This window comes from Sinohyriopsis cumingii, chromosome 6 (genome assembly GCF_028554795.1).
Source record: "Sinohyriopsis cumingii isolate HCF-2022 chromosome 6, ASM2855479v2, whole genome shotgun sequence".
NCBI lineage: Eukaryota > Metazoa > Mollusca > Bivalvia > Unionida > Unionidae > Sinohyriopsis > Sinohyriopsis cumingii.
Window position 1 is genome coordinate 150,290,171 of NC_142966.1, and position 17,420 is coordinate 150,307,590.

Consider the following 17,420-nt stretch of genomic DNA (forward strand, 5'->3'; position numbering starts at 1 on the left):
TTACAGCTAATTCCAAGATTCATAATTAACTGTATGATGGTACATATGACCCAACCCATATCATAGCTAATCCCAAGATTCATAATTAACTGTATGATGGTACATATGGCCCAACCCATATAACTAATTCCAAGATTCATAATTAACTGTATGATGGTACATATGGCCCAACCCATATTATAGCTAATTCCACGATTCATAATTAACTGTATGATGGTACATATGGCCCAACCCATATCATAGCTAATTCCACGATTCATAATTAACTGTATGATGGTACATATGGCCCAACCCATATTATAGCCAATCTAAGATTCATAATTAACTGTATTATAGCACAGGCAGCACAATCCACATAATAGTTAATCCCAAAATTCATAGTTAACTATGACAATGCATGTGACACAAACCATTTCTGTAGATACTCGGGCAGAATCATGTGCTCTTAGGTATTCCCAAGGACCTGAAATACAAAAAAAGGGGTCATACCATACAGTGTAGCTGGTTCTATTTCCTCCCAAAAATTGAGGCAAATATTATATATCTTAATCTGAAAAATTCCCAATAGATTTGCAAAAGGAAACAAAGAATTCTGACCCTGTAATGTTTGTGGATAATCAGATACAAAACAGAAGCAGAGATGACATAAGCAGTCTTTATATCAAGAAAAATACATGTTTTTATAACAATGGTGAATAATTAAAAAGTGTCTAAGATCACAGAAGCTATGAGTGAACACAACAAAGGGATGAGCTCCTTTATCATGCATATAATTAAATTATCCAACATAACCACTATGCTATCATGCATTATTCTTAGTGTTCATAACCACTATGCTATCATGCATTATTATCAGTGTTCATAACCATTATGCTATAATGCCTTATTCTCAGTCTTCATAACCACTATGCTATCATGCCTTATTCTCAGTGTTCATAACCACTATTCTATCATGCCTTATTCTCAGTGTTCATAACCACTATGCTATCATGCCTTATTCTCAGTATTCATAACCATTATGCTATAATGCCTTATTCTCAGTGTTCATAACCACTATGCTATCATGCCTTATTCTCAGTGTTCATAACCACTATGCTATAATGCCTTATTCTCAGTGTTCATAACCACTATGCTATAATGCATTATTCTCAGTGTTCATAACCACTATGCTATCATGCCTTATTCTCAGTGTTCATAACCATTATGCTATAATGCCTTATTCTCAGTATTCATAACCACTATGCTATCATGCCTTATTCTCAGTGTTCATAACCACTATTCTATCATGCCTTATTCTCAGTGTTCATAACCACTATGCTATCATGCATTATTCTCAGTGTTCATAACCACTATGCTATCATGCATTATTCTTAGTGTTCATAACCATTATGCTATAATGCCTTATTCTCAGTCTTCATAACCACTATGCTATCATGCCTTATTCTCAGTCTTCATAACCATTATGCTATCATGCCTTTTTCTCAGTGTTCATAACCACTATGCTATCATGCCTTATTCTCAGTGTTCATAACCACTATGCTATCATGCCTTATTCTCAGTCTTCATAATCATTATGCTATCATGCCTTTTTCTCAGTGTTCATAACCACTGTGCTATCATGCCTTATTCTCAGTGTTCATAACCACTATGCTATCATGCCTTATTCTCAGTGTTCATAACCACTATGCTATCATGCATTATTCTCAGTGTTCATAACCACTATGCTATCATACCTTATTCTCAGTGTTCATAACCATTATGCTATCATGCATTATTCTCAGTGTTCATAACCACTATGCTATCATGCATTATTCTCAGTGTTCATAACCACTATGCTATCATGCATTATTCTTAGTGTTCATAACCATTATGCTATAATGCCTTATTCTCAGTCTTCATAACCACTATGCTATCATGCCTTATTCTCAGTCTTCATAACCATTATGCTATCATGCCTTTTTCTCAGTGTTCATAACCACTATGCTATCATGCCTTATTCTCAGTGTTCATAACCACTATGCTATCATGCCTTATTCTCAGTCTTCATAACCATTATGCTATCATGCCTTTTTCTCAGTGTTCATAACCACTATGCTATCATGCCTTATTCTCAGTGTTCATAACCACTATGCTGTCATGCCTTATTCTCAGTGTTCATAACCATTATGCTATCATGCCTTTTTCTCAGTGTTCATAACCACTGTGCTATCATGCCTTATTCTCAGTGTTCATAACCACTATGCTATCATGCATTATTCTCAGTGTTCATAACCACTATGCTATCATGCATTATTCTCAGTGTTCATAACCACTATGCTATAATGCCTTATTCTCAGTGTTCATAACCATTATGCTATCATACCTTATTCTCAGTCTTCATAACCACTATGCTATCATGCCTTATTCTCAATGTTCATAACCACTATGCTATCATGCCTTATTCTCAATCTTCATAACCACTATGCTATCATGCCTTATTCTCAGTCTTCATAACCACTATGCTATCATGCCTTATTCTCAATATTCATAACCACTATGTTATCATTCATTGTTCTCAGTCTTCATAACCACTATGCTATCATGCATTATTCTCAATGTTCATAACCACTATGCTATCATGCCTTATTCTCAGTCTTAATAACCACTATGCTATCATGCCTTATTCTCAATGTTCATAACCACTATGCTATCATGCCTTATTCTCAATCTTCATAACCACTATGCTATCATGCCTTATTCTCAGTCTTCATAACCACTATGCTATCATGCCTTATTCTCAGTGTTCATAACCACTATGCTATAATGCCTTATTCTCAGTGTTCATAACCATTATGCTATCATGCCTTATTCTCAGTCTTCATAACCACTATGCTATCATGCCTTATTCTCAATGTTCATAACCACTATGCTATCATGCCTTATTCTCAATCTTCATAACCACTATGCTATCATGCCTTATTCTCAGTCTTCATAACCACTATGCTATCATGAATTATTCTCAATATTCATAACCACTGTGTTATCATTCATTGTTCTCAGTCTTCATAACCACTATGCTATCATGCATTATTCTTGATCTTCATAACTACTGTTATCATGCATTATTCTCAATGTTCATAACCACTATGTTATCATGCATTATTCTCAATGTTCATAACCACTATGCTATCATGCCTTATTATCGATGTCCATAACCACTATGTCATAATTCATTGTTCTCAATGTTCATAACCACTATGTTATAATTCATTGTTCTCAATCTTCATAACCACTATGTTATAATTCATTGTTCTCAGTATTCATAACCACTATGTTATAATTCATTGTTCTCAATATTCATAACCACTATGTTATAATTCATTGTTCTCAGTATTCATAACCACTATGCTATCATGCCTTATTATCGATGTCCATAACCACTATGTTATAATTCATTGTTCTCAGTATTCATAACCACTATGTTATAATTCACTGTTCTCAGTATTCATAACCACTATGTTATAATTCATTGTTCTCAGTATTCATAACCACTATGCTATAATTCATTGTTCTCAATATTCATAACCACTATGTTATAATTCATTGTTCTCAGTATTCATAACCACTATGCTATCATGCATCATTATCGATCTTCATAACCACTATGTTATAATTCATTGTTCTCAATATTCATAAGCACTATAATTCATTGTTCTCAGTATTCATAACCACTATGCTATCATGCATTATTCTCGATCTTCATAACCACTATGTTATAATTCATTGTTCTCAATATTCATAACCACTATGTTATAATTCATTGTTCTCAGTATTCATAACCACTATGTTATCAAGCATTATTCTCAATGCTCATAACCACTATGCTATCAAGCATTATTCTCAATGCTCATAACCACTATGCTATCATGCATTATTCTCAATGTTCTGTACGTCTCTCAAAGACTAGGAAAAAAATCTGATATGTAAACTGTTTCTATGTTCAGCACATACATATACTACACCAAGTGTAACATTACGGCCCCAATGCCACTGTTTTTTTTGTGTCACCATTCTACCAATGTAACTAAAGTCTGGAAGGAAGGAAATAATTTGTTACAAAAACTACCTCACATTAACCATTTTTTGAAATAATCAAAATGTTAGATTTAAAAACAACATTCATATGATCACTTGCTTTTGGGAGTACTCCAAAAGTAGTGAGTCATGCATGCTACCAATTCCAATAGTGATTAATAACAACAACATATGTACATGGCGAATACAATGATTAGAGAGGGAAGGAGAAAAAGTAGGCCTGTTTTTTTTAGGCAGCTCTGAGAAGTTTGAAATTAAATAAATTTCTACATGTATCAAAACAATATTCTTGACCTTTTTCCTTCATGTCATAAACAATTTAATTATATTTGGAATAAAGTAATCTAGAATGATCACATAAATACACCCTACCATATCAAACATCTTCTGTTTACAATAGTGACGTATCAAATCTTGTGTTCCATGCACTGAAATCGGTTGACTCACAGATATCACCAATCAGCATCAGATTATTTGGCCGTTTCCCAGTTTGAGGAAGACATTACATGGCTCATAATGTGATGAATCATCGATATTATCTAGTTTCAAAGGCAAAAAAATGATGTTTAGGACCAATTCCTTTTATGATTAAGTATTATTCTGGTGATCTGCCATGTAATGACAACATTGGAGCTTTAAAAATAAAAATGAACAATTACGGCACAATGAAGAAATATCAATGTGCAAGCATTAGGAGATCAAACTTCAAGTGTTTCGGATGGTTCAGATTGGGATCAGGACAATCAAGAAAATATTTGGAAACATTAGTGAATAGAATTACAACATATGGACACTCCACCAGTTACTGATTGTTGTGTGTACATTTAATCCAAATTCTTACACTGAATGAAACAAAATGTTATTAATGTTCTGCAGACTCCTAAAAACAGACCACCGATACCAAAAACTGAAGCTCAATAGAATTTTAACCTGTATAATAATCTTTCTTCAGTAAGTTACAGGCAAATAAAAAGTATTTTTAGCAAACAAGGACACAAGAATATCCCTTTTGAGAAAACAATCTCTAAGGTGGGAGTCCACAATAATTATTACCCATTTTGACAAATGGAAACTATAAGGAGAAACAAATAATAACGAATACTTCTTCTGACACAAAGATATCTAAGGAGGGAGGACATACTAATTAATACCACTTCGGACAACATATTAATTAATACCAATTCGGACATAAAGATCTCTAAGGAGGGAGACCACAATAATTAATACCCCTTCTGAGACAAGGTTCTCTAAGGAGGAAAACTGCTCAGTTGTGACAAACACCTGTCCACAACAGCAATGCAAATGATCTAATCAGCATTTACACCAAGTTTACTCATTATGTGAAATACACCTGTCCTCAACAATATAACCTGATTAGTATTTACACCATGTTACTGTGTGGAATATGATAATGCAAAATCAAGCCACTGACACATTCATAACCTTCTGTCGTGAATATATATAATAACATAAATACACACTTGTACCTTACCACACTCCCACAACTCATCAGCCTCCCTGTATTATATCACACCCACATGTTGGCTCCTTACAATACAAAACAGCATCCTCCTACAGCAATAACTTCTTTTGATTCTCTGCCAACTTAATTCCTTGTCTGAATTCCCTAGTAATTTGGCTGGCAGGCCAAAAACTGAAATGAAAGAGAAATGAAATTAGTGTGTGTGTGTGTGTGTGTGTGTGTGTGTGTGTGTCTGTCTGTATGTATGTATGTATACTTATCAATCTAATTCTGGAAAACAACAAATTCAAATATCAAAATAAACCAAGAAAAATGCATTGAACTATGTTCAGCTTTTTTTCATAAACTTATAACTTATAGTAGCTGAAACTAATTATTGTATGTTCCCATCCACTAAATATGGGACCCAGGTTATGCACATTTTTGCATAGACATCATATCATGAATGTTATATATTTGTAGGGTTTTGATTAGAACTCAAACTTATCATAGTTCCCTTGCACAGTGGTTCTCGTTTTTTTCAGCGGACCACATGAACACTGAAAAGGTCTCTGCAGACCACTTACCAGTAATAGTCTTTCCTAATGAAGACTGCCCTTAGCTAACAAGTGCAAAGTGCTACATATTATTAAAAAAAACTTAATAATTGTCATCTTTTTTCAAACAAATAAAAACACAACTCATATTTTAATATCACAGTCTTTCTTTTCTTGTCTTGGAAACAACCAATGTAGTTATGAGAAAACTTGCTAGTAGCTTCCAATGGGTTGGTGGCTCTTACCAGCTTTTTCCCTCGTTCTTCCTACATCAGTTATTGTGGCCACTATGTATAGCCTATCATGTGCTGAAAAAGGCATCAAACCTACAACTTTCCTTTCTAAAGTGATGGATGAACCTGTTGTTTTCAAATTTTAGCTAAGCTCAGGCTCTTGATTGTTCTGCAACATTTAAACGTACTACCTGAATGGAGTGTAATAACCACCATATGTCCATGTATTGGTTTGAACACCTCTCCCCTAGCATATATTTAAAAGCATCTTCCCCCTAGTAATGTAAGTGTTTAAATGTTGTAAAAGCACCAATCTTTTTTAAAGGATGTATGAATTTATGTATGCATGTATGGCACATCAGCACAACACTGACTACAGTAAAACCTGTCATGAGCGACCTCTGCTATGTGCGACCACCTGTCATGTCCGACCGCAATCGTAATGCACGGATCGATTTTACTATATAAACGCTCTGTTATGAACGACCACCTGCTGAACGCGACCAGCGACCGCGATTTCTTGGCAAAATATGCATTTTGACACTGCTATGAACGACCGCATCGCCAAAAAATCAAAACAGATTGACACCACTGACCTTAACTTAATCCTTTGTAAACACTAGAGCTCGGGATAAATGTAGTATGCAAACAAAGTGCACATTAAATAACACTATAGTTGAACAACCATATATCGGGATAAACACCTCTAACCATCATTTAATCCTTTGTAACAAAGACGGCAAAAATAGCAAAGATTGCTCTAATAAAGTATTTAAAAATAATTTGTCTTGCTACAGTACCAGTTTTGTGAAATTTACAACTCCAGCGTACGGTGTCATTTGTAAACTGCAGTAAACCAGACTAAAGTACATGTCACTAACCACCATTGTAGTGCCGAAGTCATGTGAATAGCCAGTAAGAGTAACATCAAAGGGAGTAATGATGGATATACGCAGTCAATTTAGAGGTTTGTATTTTTTCTTTATCTGTATGAAAACTCACAAAACGCCGGTAGTCCTTATGTCCAAGTGAGAAATCGTTTAAAAGGGCTTCAGTGTTGGTTTGAGTACGTCGTTTGCTTTCCAGTTAATCCATAATGCCTGGAGGGTGAATGAGCTCATTGTCTTTAATACTAGTAAGTGAGAATCATTTCCGGATTTTTTTAGAATTATTTTTTATTTCTTTTGTTAGTGTTTCACCAAGCCACAATCTGTTTACGTGGGTGCAGATGGTCGGAACATTTGTTTATCGAGCTATAACGCTGTTGATTTAAATAAATGTACAGTATTGTTTCCTGATGAGTTAATTATGTATTTTGGTTTCATTCATTGGTACATAATATATATTTATTCCACAATTCCCCAAAACCTGATCAAAACCTATAGTCTTTATAACGTCAACACTAATAACAACGGCAGAATCTCCGCTGAAAAAAAGAAAAATTTTAACACTGGAAGAAAGGATTAATGTCATTGAAAGAAATTAAAAAGGTGAGACCACTCGCAAAATAGCAGTCAGGATAAAGCGTCGGTAAAACGCAAGTTCAAAATGTAATCAAAGACAAGAAGTCCATTAGAAACGAATGGCAGAAAGGTGCACAAGCACAGAGGAAATATGCCACGGCACGACGGACAGTTTACGGAGATCTGAACGAGCGAGTATGGGAGTGGTTTTGTGTTGCAAGGAGTAAAAACATACCAGTAAGTGGAAAGTTGATTCAGGAAAAGGCAATAATTGAGATACATCTTCAGACCAAAGAGCTGAGTAAAACATGTCAACAAAGAAGTATAATGGATTTCTTTTAAAAAATAGTGAATAAGTGTATAAAATAAGATATATACATCATATCTAACTGTTCATTTTTTGTACATATTAATGTGATGTTGAAATATAAATTTTATTCTCGTTGTTTGATAGATGTATATCTTTATTTTATAAAGATATTTTGAGAGGAATGCATGCATTATTTAACAAGATTCATGAATAAAGAATATGATACATGTACAGTGAGTATGGGTATTAATTATTTTTCAACAATGCTAACTATTGACCCTGAAAACCAGTCCATTTTCAGACACCTCTTATGAGAGACCACCTGTCTTGAGAGACCACTTTTGGTTGGCAGAAGGGGCGGTCTCTCATAACAGGTTTTACTGTATCTGGTGCTGATTAAAAGTTCTAAACGTATAAATAAATAATTGCATGTACATGTATAGCCGAATAAAGATAAACCCTTCCAAATAAATTAAAACAAAAGTACAAGCTAAAAAATAAAATGTCAAAAATTCTGTAAAATGTATATAAATAAAAGGTAAAGAAACATAAAATCCCCAAAATAGAGGTTAAAAAGAAATACTGACCTGAAACCATTTCATAAAGCTTCCCAATATGATATTAAAATTGTTGCTTGCATTACATATGCAAGCATATCTCACTGTACCCTGAATTGATCTTTAAAGCCTACCTGTGACAGTGGACATATACCTCCATCTTGCAAAATTTCCACACAATCCTTATATCTCCCTAATATTATCCAGAACAGACAATATAGAAGTGCAGCATTTGTTGAAGAGAGTAGAACTAACTCTGATCTCTACTTCAAAGCAGACACCTGAGATGCATTCCAGACACTGCCTCACTGTTGTTTACATAATAATATAATATTCTCTGGCTGCCAAAGCTTAAAGCTCACATATATAAATAATCATGGTGTTCTTCAATGCACTGGCATTTACGTGAAGACTCGTTGCATCTTTCACTGATTTTGGCAATAACTAAAGTCTGCACTTCAAGCTGCTAATTTCTGTATTCCCACAAGTCAACAACCTGGTAATTTGTGTATTCCCACAAGTCTACAACCTGCTAATTTGTGTATTCCCACAAGTCTACAACCTGGTAATTTTTGTATTATCACAAGTCTATAAGCTGCTAATTTGTGTATTCCCACAAGTCCAGAAAGTCTGATCAGAATAGTTGTATTAATGCATCTTAAAATTCTCCTTCTAATCAATATTTACAAAATTAGGTCAAATTAAAATGTGTTCATTTCTGAGATATTAATTTCTTGTTTTCAAATATCAAATGAGAAATGTTATTAAGAAACAACAATGATATAAACATTTTCAATTACAATGAAAAGGATCAAATTGCAATACACTATCTTTAAAAAGTTTTAATTAAAAAAAGGATCAAATATGCATTGAATTATTTTTAACAAATGAGTAGGGATACATTTTCTCATAAATTTTGCCAGGAAAAAAATATCCCAACGAAAAAAGCATTTTTCTTAAATATATTTCTCTGATTGCTAACTTCTAACACATCAGGCATGGCAAATACATTTCTCTGATTGCTAACTTGTAGCACATCAGGCATGGCAAATACATTTCTCTGATTGCTAACTTGTAGCACATCAGGCTAGGCAAATACATTTATCTCATTGCTAACTTGTAGCACATCAGGCATGGCAAATACATTTCTCTGATTGCTAACTTGTAGCACATAGGACATGGCAAATTAGGGGGCCCAAAGAAAAGTAAAGTGGACAAATCTTTAAAGATATTACAACAATCATTAAGTACCTTGTACATTTCCTTCATTTTTCTGCAAGCTGTTAAAATCCAGTGTATTAGTTAAACGTTCAGTTACACTAAAACTATGTTACACTTACGGTCTGCATGTGATATGTTGCATTTTCAGGAAGAAGTTACAATGAAATGACAAATAACATTTCTAAAACTGTCCTGATGATGTTTGTTTCATTATCCTACACAAAAGCCAAGAGCGAGAACTTGAACTTTTTATTTTCACTTGGACTTTAATGATGCTGTCTATTGAATGAAAAGCAATGTTCTTTCACAGGTTAGCAAACCTCAAGAAATATTTCAAGAAACACATGAATGATTTTCTTCAGGACTAAACTTTTGGATGCAAAAACATGATTGATGCCCCAATGTAGTTTTATCTTGAAAACCCACATTAAATTAGACATGTTTTCCTGCGATCTGATGGATTTGTTACAGTGGGATGGTGGTGCAATGAACAATGTCCACCAGCACTGACCAAATCATACAACTTAAGTCAGTGTCATAAAATATGGGTCTTAGTGACCTAATTTTATTGGGCTGGTGTTGTACTCACTAAGACTCGACCAAACACATGGTTGCGTGATTTTGTGGCAAACTGAAATGCAAAACACAATTCAAGTGTAATGGCTGGACAAATGGACAGAGAAGGGAAAAACTGCCCCCCTCCCCACATGCGTGGGTGAGTGTGAGATGCACAAAAATTGTTTAAAAATCTGCATATTGCACATAGCATTGATGGTTCTCAGTGCTATCCGAAAGTGAATGTACATGACCGTTAGACAGCGATTACATTCATCAGGCACTGGGTAGGTCTGAACTACCGAAATCTGTAAACATACAAATGTTTTATTTGCTGGATTGACAGTGATCAATGAATAAACCATTCACTCCCTTATTCTAGCAAAATTATAAGAAAAATACTTCTCACCAGACACTCTACAAAACCAGTTTTCCAAATCTTCCTGCAGATTTGGGGATCAAGAATAGACCCTGATGCACCCTCAAGCATGCCGTATATGGTAACTCGTGGAGGCAGAAGCCACAGTGGCTCAATGGCCAAGTACGTCAGACTTGCAACCAAAAGGGTTTGGGTTTGAATCCTACTATCAGATCACCCTGCGTCAGCTACCATGGTGTGTATCCATGGGTACTGCACTCTGTCTTGGCATTCGATAACCCCATGTGTTTGTAGTGATGCAAAAGACCAAATGAAATTCTTTTCTTTTCATTTGCTTGTACACACTTTAACAAACTGCACTGGAACTACTACATGAACTCACTTATAAGTCAAACAGAAAACAACAAAGATCCTGATCTGCCATGGCATAATACACCTTCAGATCAGGGTCTATGTTCTTTATTTCCCTGACTACTCCTAACAAACTGCACAGACTCAGATCTGCCGGTGCATTATGCAACAGCTTATCTGCATCTGTACAGTTTTCAGATGGACTCGTCTTATAAACAAGTATACAAGGTACCCTTTTCAGCTTGCTAAAAAGAAGGATAAGCAAAAGCGTACCTTGGAGCTATGCCATTGTCTCTCGTAGACGGACGGATGCCAAGAGACAAGGTACCCAATGCTAGCAAGTTATCAAACCTAGCAGTGTACTGATACAGAGCCTTGTTCTTGGATAATGGTGCCATTTACTGAATCAGAAATTTTGTTCTCAGGAAACAATGATTGTTCATTTCCCTTGATAAATTTCCCAGTTAACTGCTTTACCAAAGATTAAAATTTGAACTACTACAACACAATGGCTCTTCATTGTAAATCCACACACTTTTCACAGCCTAATCCACAGCATCCCCTAACTCACCAGCTAGTCATAATAGGCCCCCATGTATCATAGGTTAAAAAAAAAAATTTAAAAAAATATAATTAAAAGAAAAAGTTTTTAAATTTTATTGTTTATTTACATATTTTTTTTTTAAAATGACATTTAGCACATACAGTTTTCAATTAATTTGCTGAGTTAAGAGTATCTATCTTATGTACTTAAATTACTGAGGGCTGTGACTACCTGATTTTTATCATGATTCTAAGAAATAAGCTGTTTACTTGAATCCGAGTTCAAAACCTGGGTTTTTCAGTAGAAAATTCTATTATGTCTTAGGTCGAGTGAAATTTGTACATAGAGGACTTGGCAAAAATTATTTGTTCATTTTATGATCAATCTGTGGAACAATTTTTAGTTATGTTCAGATATATTTTGAGAGAAATTGTTTACAGTATTTAAATTATTCATTGGAATCACAAAGTACTAAAGGATTAAAGCACCACTTTAGAATTAATGATAACTCATTAAAAGCCATTTTAGATTATATCACTGTGATAAATCAGGACAATCAAGACTATTGGAATTCATTCTGAACATTCTACACTTTTGGAAATGTGATAGGACATTCACAATACTATATGTTCCTCTTAAATTTTCATTTTTTGTTTAGAAAAATAACTTGTTTTTTCACACAAACATCTCGGAAAAGCTTAATCACATGTATTTGGACACCAATTTTTTTTATCTAGGACCAGAAATCACTTAGATGGGAGTCCTCTGTGCGCATGTAATAAGTGGGCGGCAAAATTCAAAGACTTGCCAGTCCTGCTTCAGCCAACTGCTTAGTGGGAACATATGCTGATCAGTTAGATGTGCTAATATTTACAATGACTGAATTCAGTGGCTGAAAGACCCTCTGATGTACATGTTGCCATTATAAGACTACAGTAGAACCCCACTATAACACAATAATTGGGGTCCAAAAAATTGGATCGCATTAATAGCGGGGTCACACTAATGCGGGGTTTTACAGAATTTTACTTTTTCAGAGAACAACTCATTGGCACAATTCATGTCTAATGTATATGATGAGTAGGGTATCAACACCATTACCTATCATGCCGTCGTGGCATGCAGTTTATCCATAATGCACCTGTGATCCATGTCTACCAAACAGTATAAAATTTCCAAACCAAATAAGGAGTTATTAAAAAAAGTTTCCAATACTCTGGAACTCTGCTCTGGAATAGTATTCCAGCTGAGATTAGAAATGCCCACTCTATTTCCTTCTTCCAAACCCAATATATCTAGTGGCTTCAGAGAGGCAACTAAAATAAATAAATTCCTTTGTATGAGGGCCTTAAGGTAGATTAGTTCTTAGCTAATTGTGTTACCCTCTTTAAATAAGGTCATTATTATTATTATTACTACAGCATTTTCTTCTTGTTGTAGGGTTTAATGCCATTTTTCAGCACAAGACAGGCTATACATGGTGGCCAGTATAAATGGTGGAAGAAGAACCTGAGAAAACCCCAGAAAAAACTTCCGACCCATGAGAAGCTACTGGCAAGCTTCCTCACATACTCACATTGGCCGAACACGAGACTCGAACCCACTCTGACAGAGGTGAGATGGCAATGATCCATTATGGTGAGCGCTTTAGACCACTCAGCCACTCTGGGTCCCGGCTATTGTTTGAGCAACGATTGTATAAAGAATTAACTGAAGACAATCACAAGGACGACTTACTGACTTTACTCATGGATTAGTAATAAGAAACATTTCTGATAATGTTTATTTTGGCATAACATTTCAAGAACCTGGTGAAATTGTTAAATTTCAAAAGCTACACCACGATCATATTATATTAAAATTCATACAAGATCTCTTCCCCAAAATGATAATAAATTTGTTATACACTATTTCAAGTACTTTGAACAAAACATTTTTTCATGTGCGAATGAATATCCAAAATTTCAGGAGCCATGCCACGACTTTGTTATATCTGAATTCGTGTTATTGTGGGGCGCGTTATGGTGGGGTCGCACTGTACATCAAAAGAACATGATGCAAGGGAGGCAAGTTCAAAGACTGGCAGCTGCGTGGGAAAATTTGCTGATATTTACAATGACAGAATTCAGTAGCAGAAAGATCCCCTGACGTACATGTTGCCATGATAAGAATACATCAAAAGAACATGATGCCATAGCTAGGCAGCAAGTTCATAGGATCTGACTCGCTGCTGGGTGAGAAAATGTACCGATATTTACAGTGATTGAATTCAGAGACAGAAAGGCCCAGAGATGTACATTTGGTCATTAATAAGAGTACATCAAATAAATAACTTTAACTTTCATTGTTGTGTTAATTTCCAAGTGTAGCAGAATAAAAAGTGCAAGTGACCTCGGAATCAAGACATGTTGAGACTTAGATAAATGCCAATCGCAAATCTGGATAAGTATTTTGGGGTTAAATGACAAACTGATGAAGATTGTAATGAGATTCAGAAGAGTGCTAAAGTTACTAGAACTCACAGTAGCTAAGTGTAAGAAAGTGTGTGATGCCCACATTAGTGCTTCAAATAACACCTTCCTTGGATTGACGAAATTCAGTCTCACTCTGATGGACAAGCAAGTCAGTGTTATAAAGAATGTAGAAATGAAACTTAGTGGCAACCAATAGTTCTCCTAATCTGCATTATATTTTGAGAGGGGACTGCAACTTTTGCTGATAGGACTCCTAGTTTTACCAAAATGGGAGTCCTTCCCTCTCATGTGTAAGGAACAAAATATTAAGCAAAAATCTGGGGTGATAGAGAAAATTATATCGCCCTGGGCGAAAACATTTAAACTGAACTTGTACCAAGTAACCTACAGTAATCTGGTTTGTCGTAATGGTATGCGTACACTTTCCTTGGGATCTATCTACAGTGTTCATAATATCATTGATATAAAGTTGCAATAATCAGTCGACACTAGGCCTACAAGTGAAATTTGTCGGTTACGATGCACACATACTGTAGCGTATTTAATGCTATGTTGTTGTTGTTTCTTAAACGTATTATAATGTTCTAAAAATCAATTACTACTTATTAAATATAAAACATGTCCAAATGGTTGCCCCATTCCCCCCTCCCCCTTTGGCTAATCATGGCTAGAAGTATGGGCGAAAATTCGTCAAAATAAGAGCATTGGGAATTTTTGCTTGTGTCATACAATGACATCTCTGGACTTACGAATGATGGTAAAGTTTAGTCAAACCATCCAGAGAGAGAGAGAGAGCAGTGGTGTCACTAGAGGGGTGTGGACCACACTGGGCGACACCATCAGAGGGATGACACCAAAATGACTCAATATAATTTTTGAATTTTTGTGCAGAAAGGAGGTCCATGGGGGTGACACCATGTGTTACCGCACTGGGTGACACCAACCCTAGCGATGCCACTGAGAGAGTTTTATAGTCTTTAGAAATGTTAATTAAAGCAGAATAATGACTCAGATGAACTGTCAATATATTAAAACATTTTAATTACCTCTTGTTGGTTCATCATTTCGCATAGTTTCTATCCCATGCTAACTTCCGTACGCCAGTACGTGAATGCCTGACAGTTCAGGTTCAGTGTACAAGAGGGTAACTGTGTTTGTAGTGCACTACTTTCTTCATAAAAACCATATTTCATGTTTAAATTATGACTGTGTCTTATATTGATTTAATAAAGTGAATAAAATTGAAACTCAAAATAAAAACAATAAACTTATTAATTTGCATGTGACTGTGAACAACAAGAAAAATCTTAGAACTACATTTTTTAGCCAACACACTCGTGGGGATGTGAAGAGTTCATTCACTCAGTCAATACACAGTTGCCCGGACCATATTGTAACTCCATTCAAAGTGCAAACATGTATATTTGTATGTTATATAAATAAAATGTATTTATAGTATGTATGCTGTATCAATGATAGACCACCCGCTGTATACATTTTTAATTGAAAGGAAATGTGGAAAGCCTCATTTCCTTTTAATGAAAAAGTATACATCTCATGGTATATCATTGATACAGCATACATACTATATATATATATATATATATATATATATATATATACACACACACATACACACACACAGTGTGACCCCGCTATAACATGGTACTTGGCAGCCATAGAACCCAGCCACATTATAGACCAAATCGTGTTATAAGCAACCAGGTCAGTTAGCTGAAGAAAATTATGCATGTACCCAAAAACAATTGCAAGGAGGGGGTGTAGGTAATAAATGCGGGTGGTAAAATATGTGCTTCATCTGCAGTTAACCATCTTATATTGATGCATATTAAATGAGAAATACACCTGTAGTGAAAACAGAGAAGACATATATAATAGTTTACTTTATTTATAGAACCACGAATTGGTACATATACATGAATCCTGTTTATATATACATGTCTAATGTATAACATGAATAGTATCAACACTGTGTACTCAACCGTGAACCTCATCATATACACTGAATCCACAAAACAAGTGATTCCATTGAAAATTTGCACACACAAAGAGCTTTAAAATATTCAATAATTTTGTCACAGGTCACATTGGTCTGAATTCAGTGGAAAAATATAGCACAATCACGTAACGAATGACGAAGCACATTTACTTTTCAGTACGTCCCAAGTCAGTAAAAGTTTGCGTTTAAAGCCGCCATTGCATTCATAAGCATACACTTTTTCCTTACAAAAAGGAAACTTTCAAAGCACAGTTAACGTATTCCAGTCACGTTGGAAAATCCCAAAATCCATCACTTTTATTTAAGTTTGGTACTGACTTCCTTTGATGAAAAGTTTTGACGAACCAAACAAATACCCATTTCTTATTGCGGCGGCAACATCAAATAATTGTATTGCATGACTGAGACTGATTTTTTTCCCTCCATTTGCTGAGTATGTTTTCATAACAATTGTAGTCCTACATGTAAGACCTGATGCTGATATTTATGTTGTGGGCGTCAAGCACCTAAACAAAATCAACATGTGCTATGTCTTACAAGAAGGATTAATAACAATCGGTACTTCAAAGGTAATCAGTTTCCTTTGAAATTTCAGCCAACTATTTTATCTGGGTACATTAAAAAAATGAATTGGTCGTCATTTGGACTACTCTAGTTATTGTCAACTTAAGATACATCCTTTGACAGTACATACTTGACCATGTAAGACCTGATGGTTTCAGGGTGGCCTAAGGTTTACCACTCTTGACAAAGAGGTTGGATGATGGTCACTTACATAACATAGTCTGATCACTGGTGAAGTTCTTACCTAAGGGATTTGGGATGAAGAATGTTGGCAAGAAAGTGAACAGGTGTGAGGGTCTCCTTAGCACCAATCTCGAATTTGTTGATCACCCCAAGCAGGTGTAAAGCTGAAAGATCAAATTTAAGCATGTGCCATATTACAACCGTCTTACTGATGATGCAGCTATAACTCTGCACCCTATCAGCTGCCACTGCAATTGGCTTCTTTCTTTCAAGATACACTTTAGCATTCTTTATCATACCAAATTCAGCAATTTAGCTGGAATTAGACTTAAGTTTTGAATGTTTTGATAATTTAATGCACAATTTAGAATTAGACTTACATTTTGAATGTTTTGATAATTTAATTTGCAATTTAGAATTAGATTTACATTTTGAATGTTTTGATAATTTAATGCGCAAACATACCCATACAA

The 17,420-nt window shown here is 35.0% G+C and overlaps 1 protein-coding gene across 3 annotated transcripts in view; it reads right to left on the reverse strand.

The window, feature by feature from the left end:
• The window catches only part of LOC149798257 (uncharacterized), a 298,006-nt gene extending 289,082 nt beyond the window's left edge, over window positions 1-8,924 (reverse strand). For 2 of the 3 annotated variants that reach the window (XM_089963392.1, XM_089963390.1), the window contains exons 1-3: window positions 8,791-8,924; window positions 5,567-5,728; window positions 411-463 (exon numbers count right to left, since the gene is read on the reverse strand). In XM_089963392.1, the coding sequence (XP_089819518.1) occupies window positions 411-413 (3 nt within the window). In that variant the 5' untranslated portion in view covers window positions 414-463; window positions 5,567-5,728; window positions 8,791-8,924. Of the gene's footprint in view, window positions 1-410; window positions 464-5,561; window positions 5,729-8,790 lie in introns of all 3 variants that reach the window. The other variant, XM_089963391.1, reaches the window with a different exon arrangement.
• Between the last annotated feature and the right edge of the window lie 8,496 nt (window positions 8,925-17,420).